General features: G+C 38.2%; 1 protein-coding gene across 1 annotated transcript; it reads left to right on the top strand.

Moving 5' to 3' along the window:
• Positions 1-6: 6 nt before the first annotated feature.
• On the top strand, positions 7-6,852 carry LOC118405001 (mucin-2-like). Its single transcript, XM_035804401.1, has 6 exons — positions 7-123; positions 2,072-2,208; positions 3,225-3,340; positions 5,108-5,217; positions 6,225-6,399; positions 6,567-6,852. Exons 2-6 carry the CDS (start codon positions 2,179-2,181, stop codon positions 6,850-6,852), a joined length of 717 nt encoding a protein of 238 aa, XP_035660294.1. The 5' UTR covers positions 7-123; positions 2,072-2,178.
• The last annotated feature ends 432 nt before the right edge of the window (positions 6,853-7,284 follow it).

Raw genomic sequence — 7,284 nt, 5'->3', positions numbered from 1 at the left:
CAACAGCCGCTCCACCACCCACAACTGCAGCACCACCCACAACTGCAGCACCACCTGTGACAACAATATGTGAACCTTCATGTGTATGGTCTGACTGGATAGATCTGCACTGTCCTCCAACAGGTCGGTTATTTTTGTTCCATACAAATGTCATAGTTATTACAAAAAATGTTTCAGAATATTCAACTTGGCTTTAACTTAAGATGTTCTTTCTTGACACTGTTCTTAGAGAATTGTCATATGATTATTTGCATCGTCATCATTTCTATCACATGTATTCTGTACATTCTTGTGTGAGGAATATCCGACTATTGCCTACCCCTGTGTCAGGGTCCCCAGCAGCATCATGATTTTAAAAAACGGGTATAACTACTTCTTAACATAGGCTTTTCAACACTACGACAGTGACTAAGTTAACATATGTCACGCAAATTTTGTACAGTGTGCAATTTATGATAAATTAGGGCAGGAAATTAAGGGGGAAAGTCTATCTCCAGTCCCTTTAATGTCCTGGTCAATGCTGGGAGAACACCCAGTGCATGTGTAAGATAGCCCCTCTCATGTCAATCACATATAAGGTTACATGAATACTTAGAACTGTAGTCCACAAAGTGATCATATTTTCCAGAATGGATACATTGTTTTAGAATCGCCTAATCGGGTTAAATGCCTTTCCTAAGAGCACTATAATGTTAGTTTCAAACCCTGTGCACTACTCACTACATATATGACTGCAATTAAGAATTAAGGAGAGATCAAGACAGCAGAAAATTATTCCAAATAATTTATTCCACTTCCTACTAACAAACACGAAGCACTGCTACTGTTTGTTATAAAGCCATGTGTAGAAAATGTAGTAGCACACACCTACACTGCAAAAAAAAAAAAAGCACTGTACAAATTAATCCCAACTACTATACTAGCATATCTGGGTGCAGGGCGGCTGGGTGAAAGATCAGTCTGTCCCCAGTTAGTTCATCGGGTTACAGTTGTTAAGCAATCCTCCCTGAGTATGAGACCTGGCACATTTACAGACCATATTACTTGCTCATTCGACCAAAGTTTGCAAGGAAATTTAACATCAATATATATAATACATTATACTAAAGTACAAAATTGTTGCTGACTGAGTTGAGTTTATTGAGTTTATTGTGATACCCTTTAGCTCATTGAGCTAATCTTCCAGGGCTCATTGAAAACACACACAGTATATACATTGTACAAGTAGATGGACAGATATCATACACTCAAAACAGATACAAATACATATATGTACATTAAGTCAAGAAGGTCAGAGGGTTATATACAATAGAAATAACTGAAATTTAACCTTAAAGTTACAAGATTCAGCAGTCCTGAATTTCAGTCAGTAACTGTTCCTTTTTGGTCAGTCAGTAATAATTGATAACACAGTGATCAAAAGGTAGTTACAGTCAAACCTGTCTATAGTAGCCACTCAAGGGACTGGAGAAGTATGGCTACTATGGACAGGTGGCCACTATACCAAAAAGGATGATCAATCGACCGCGAGCAATAAGCTACACATGATTTCAGTACCCCCTGACCTTTCTCACCAAGAAACATTATCTCAATCGTCTCAAATTCAACTGACCCTGCCGAAAACAAATCTACTAAAATGATTGATATTGTCATGCGCAATGTGGGTAAAATGCCAACATTAAGGCTTGCGCTCTAACGTTCAAGGCATGCATACCTTCCGCTACTGCCTAAGTGACTCTGTCGGGAACTCCAAATCCTCGCAAACTAAGATTCTACTTTGTAACCTCGGCGCAGGGTGGCAAATGGTCGCTGATTGTATGATCACAATGGGCAGTGTTTCTGTATCTACGGTACTGGAAATCGTGTGGCTGTGGCCACGTTGGACAGGTGACCGCTGTAGACTATTGGCCAGGTGACCGCAATGCAAAGGTGGCCACTAATACAGGTTTGACTGTAGTAGATCAATTAGCAAGTCAATATATGTCGATAAAGTCTGTATAATGTAATGTAAGTTCCTTGGGCTGATTTCGTCGTTGTCACTGATGAAGTATGTAATATCTTTACTATTCAGAGTGCCATTATGGTGAAGAATATTCCCTAGGAATATCCTGCTACCAGATTGGACCAGAAGCTAGTTATCACGATGCAAAAATATTCTGTGCTGCTGACGGTGGCATCATGGTGACTCTATCATCTGCAGATGAAGTGGTGAGTAATAATTAGGAGTAATCAATTATATCAATTAACGCAATATTGTTGGACCATGTTGGGTAACAAAATGTTTCCTTTTTGGATTTTTTCAGACCGACTAAAAAAGTAAAGATAATTTTTTTAATAGGCCTGGGGTGAAAATACATAGCTTAAATATAACCAAAGAAAAAACAGCATGCTGAGTTTCATGGCATGCTTTATACAATGAACCCTTCATTTGATTTGTTACACATGTTATGAATAAAAGGTTTCGTTTCAAAGAAATTATGTTTATGTGAGTTTGCATAGCAATATTTACAGATTCGTGATAGCAAAACCTGTATTATTTTTTGGGGACCTATTTTTTGGAAAAAGGTAACAAAATATGGACAGGCAAACTCCAGAAGTACCAAATACAATTGGTGTGGCCTAACTTATTGATATCCATGATTTAACCTCTCATGTTACCTGTTATTAGATCACGGGCAAAAATTTGCAACAAACTTATTATTATTATTTATAAATGCTTCAAGTATGAAAATCTTTTAACATTACTCTCTTTTTCTCAGTTACAAATGTCACAAGGTTGGATAAAACATTGAAAAAAAAATAATCATGAAAGAAATCAATCATGAAAAAAACATTGGATTTATAAAATGTCAATTTATAGAAATCAATCATGAAAAAAATCAATCTTGAAAAAAACATTGGATTTATAAAATGTCAATTTATAGAAATCAAACATGAAAAAAATCAATCTTGAAAAAAACATTGGATTTATAAAATGTCTTAGCCAGGCCAAGTAGTAGTCCTGGACAAAGAATTACAATTTCCCAGTAGATGCAAAAGATTTTCAAAGCATAATTATTTTGTTTTGCATTAATTTTTGCCTTATGTGTCAAATAAATTTGAAACTGGATATGATTTTGGAAACGGTCAGACGTTTTAGACAGCCATCCGGTGTCTTTTGTCGGTGACTGGCATACCTTATTACCATGTCTTACCTTCATCAATGTTTTTTTGTCTTCTGTTAGGGATTTGCGATGGACAATTTTGGAGGTAACACATTCTTTGTGAATGCACACTGGTCAACAGCACAGAATGCCTGGCTCTTGGACGACGGGACACCTGCCAGCCAACTCGACCCGCTGTAAGGCTAAGCATCTACCTAATATTTAGCTTAGCCCATCGCTACTTCCCCTCAGCCAATGAAAAGCTCCCATTTTCACATAGGGCCATGTTGATTTGATTATATGGATGACATCCGCGCTCGCACCAATTTTCGGCCATTTCCAAAAAAAAAAAAGTTTTAGACCACATAGTAAATTGTGCAAAGCAGCTGTAAAATGAGCACAAATATTCCATAGACTGAAAAAAAAGTATCAGAAAATCGATAACTGATGCCATAGAATGCCAAAATAAATCTCAAAAGTCAAAGATTAAGATGTGAAAGGACAGAAAGAAAAAAAAGTATTTTTGGTAGGGGTTTGTACATGTACCAGTAAATTCAGGATAGGTCCCGTTCAGGTCCAGAGGATCATTTCCAGGTGGACGTGAACCTGGACCTGATTGTCTGTGGAAACTTGAGAACTGATAATACTCAAAACAATGGTAATTGGTCAATTTTGCTACAAAGGAATCTCTTTGGTGGATCATTGGACTACCATTGGCATTTTAAAATCCCATCTTCATGTAATAAAGGCTAACTGTCTCTATACCTTTGCCTGTAGAAACTTGGTACAAGTGACTTTAACCTCTACTCACTTCGCTTTTGGTGTCTTCTTTGCCCGGTAAGACCCCAAGCACCCGCCGACATAGTGTGTCCATTTTGCAATTGGCGAACCCTGTTCGTCTGACTTTTTTTCAGGTCTGTTTATTTCAGATTGGTCCAAGAAGAAAAAAAATGTTTTGCACCCGTATGATGTACTGGTCGCAACATCTAACTGTTGGTATACCATACTATGTGTTTGTAGTCCTATGTTCAACCTTCCTGGCCACATTGATTTCATACTGAAGCCAACTTTTTTTTTTGGCCAAACTTTTTTTTTATTCGCTCGCTCGCATCAATTTTGGAGTTCCCGGAGGATGTCATCCATATAATCAAATCAACATGGCCTAGTGTGGTACTATGAAAAAAATGGTGAGGCCATTTCATGCAAATGGGGAAAAGTGTGGTGATATTGATTCCAAAATGTTGAAATATCTAAATGTTGAGCTGTTTCTGAGGGTAAACGTGAAAAGATACTGAGATGAAATTTGTATGAAGAATACAAAAAAAAAAAATTCTACATCAAGAAATATGTCCACAGTTTACAAGTTGGCGAAAATCCACACAACTTTGCATCATATTCTGCTCTCTACATGTATGTTCAAAAAGTTTAACCTACTTCTATTCATCTAGGAGAGTAAAAACAACAATCCACGAGTTAACTATACTAAAATGATACAAAGCTAATAGAATAGTCCATATCTTCTGGTTCATCATACATGTGTCGATGTAGGAACAGGTCATGTTTCTTATGCAAGGTTTGTCAAAACTCCTTGGTTTGTCGAGTAGAAATTTAACTGTTGCATTTAAATGTTCAACGTATGGAAACTCTTCTTTGATCGATAAATCTGGGAAGCACAGTTCTCCCCTTGTGAATATATAGCCGGTGCTAGGACCGGTACAAACGCCCCGGTATATATTCCTTTCCCGGCATATTTTCCTTTCCCCTCGTATAAAAATCGCGAATCCACCCCCCAAAAAACAACTTTCGCCAAGGCCCTAGAGACACCGATGAAGGAGGCTAGTGAATATACAGTATAATAATACAGTTATTCTATAAAATAAAGTAGTCTTTTTTGGACTTCGCTACATGTACTGTACATCTTGTTGACACACAATACATCACAGTGACTCTAACTTGTTCTTTAGAAATCCGCCTGACGGTTCCTCTACCGAGAAATGCCTGGTGATGATGAATGGACAACTCACTGCTGCATCTTGTGACGATGCATATCAATTCATCTGCGAAAACACCGGGAGTATGTTGTGTATTGTACTTTTAGAAAGTCAAACGATCCTCATAGGATGTACAAAATTTCATTGCTCTAGTGCGCGTTTATGTTTTCATGTATCAAAAATTAAAGTATGATGTCAATTTATCTACAAATATCTTGATGCGATTTATATCATTTTCTTAATTGCCGTGATTGTTTAAATAATGACTGTTGAGGAGGAAACTGTAAGTCTCCTTCCTCAAAAGTATCAATTTCAGCAGGAAACGGATTCAATAATGTTTTGTTGCAAATTCATGCCTAATTGCAAGTGAACAAAAATCAAATACATGAAATGATTAAATGTGGTCTAAATACAGGGGAATAATCTAAACTCAAAACATGCAAATTTTAACATGAAAACAGTGGCTGATTGTACGTACGGTACAGAATTGTGTTCTAAACCTATGCTACTATTAAGGGGTTTGGCTTCTTTGAAGACAGTTGAAAATGATAAAATCACATATATTCTATAATAGATTGATTCAATGATCTTAGTAGGAAGAGTATCTTCTTTTTTTTTAAAGAAATTGAATGGAAAGCCTGGCGTGATTTCAGACACTCTTTCGAAGATAGGATATAGGATAATTCTTTTGCACAACCAGGATGTATTTGCTTACGTTTCGGTGTGTATTACACACCTTCCTTCTGATCTGACTGGAGTTCTGCTTCTCGCCTCTATATGTAGCCGATTTAGGCGGCGCTTTTGCGGCTTTTGGGATAGTGTTATTGCCGCAAAAGTGCCACATACATCGGCTACATACAGAGGCGAGAAGCAGAACTCCACTCAAAAGCTCTGAGGAAGGTGTCTGATAGACACCAAAACGTAAGCAAGTAAGTACATCTTGGTTGTGTAAACATTCTCCTATATTCTATATTCTACCAACCTGATTTTCGGACTCTTTTGAATAGTCAGACACTCATTCGAATAGTCTGTTAAATAGATAAAACACTGATTGCTGTGCCTAACGTGTTTACTGTTGATAAAATTGTAGCGCCAGGAGCAGAGGACGAAGACGACGAGGCAGCACGAGACGAAGGATTTGACATCTGTGACGAACCCATGGATATCGAGTGTCGTAACGTACGCACGGGCGACGTACTGGAGAATGGAGAAACCTCAGATGGCCTTAGCTGTACCTTAGAGCATGGTGCTCAATGTTCATATGAGTGAGTACTAAACATACACATCTAAGCTTCTTTGATATGATCTGTTATGCAGTGTTCAAGCATACATTCTGTTAATTTTCATAATATCCTTCCTTATTACAGTGTGGCGGCATTTTATGTTAAGTTTACTAACAGGATACAATCAATCCCTGTCATATTACCTGCAGCTGTGAAAATTATGAAGTACGGTACCGATGTTGCCACGTCATGCCGCAATGTACAACAACAGTAGCACCCACAACTGCAGCACCACCCACCACAACTGCTGCACCACCCACAACTACTGCAGCACCACCCACCACAACTGCAGCACCACCCACCACAACTGCTGCACCACCCACAACTACTGCAGCACCACCCACCACAACTGCAGCACCACCCACCACTACTGCAGCACCACCCACAACAACTGCAGCACCACCCACCACTAGCACCACCCACAACAATATGTGAACCTCAGTTGGTTTGGTCTCCCTGGATAGATCTGCACTGTCCTCCAACAAGTTGGTCCTTTAAATATACTAATTCTACATTCATGCATAAATGTGTTCTAAACCAAACGTAGCTTAGGATATATTTAGTTTACGATGTAACATTACAGCATATATGTAACCTTAGCGCTTAGATTTGACTGCCAGTTGTATTCTCAAACTTTTCTTGGAGATATGTCACAGCATTTGGGCGGTGTCAGAGGCTGCCTTAAGTTTGTCCCAAGTATGGCCATAACCGAGAATATCCGGATATTGGGAGTCCGTTAAAGACGTTTTTAATCTTGAAAATGTCTGCCGCATCTTGATTAGTTTTCCATTAGTACAGTAAAAACTTACTTCTTATGTATGAATATATACATGTATGCATATGGGCCTAGGAAAAATACTGTTATTG

This window comes from Branchiostoma floridae, chromosome 17 (genome assembly GCF_000003815.2).
Source record: "Branchiostoma floridae strain S238N-H82 chromosome 17, Bfl_VNyyK, whole genome shotgun sequence".
Taxonomy (NCBI): domain Eukaryota; kingdom Metazoa; phylum Chordata; class Leptocardii; order Amphioxiformes; family Branchiostomatidae; genus Branchiostoma; species Branchiostoma floridae.
This window is presented reverse-complemented; position numbering and strand designations above follow the sequence as displayed.

Bases quoted from the DNA above. Each gene is read 5' to 3' on its own strand.
- LOC118405001 (XM_035804401.1), top strand. From the start codon at position 2,179: ATGGTGACTCTATCATCTGCAGATGAAGTG. The intron at 2,209-3,224 runs GTGAGTAATAAT...GTCTTCTGTTAG, and splicing joins TATCATCTGCAGATGAAGTG to GGATTTGCGATGGACAATTT. The intron at 5,218-6,224 runs GTATGTTGTGTA...ATAAAATTGTAG, and splicing joins CATCTGCGAAAACACCGGGA to CGCCAGGAGCAGAGGACGAA.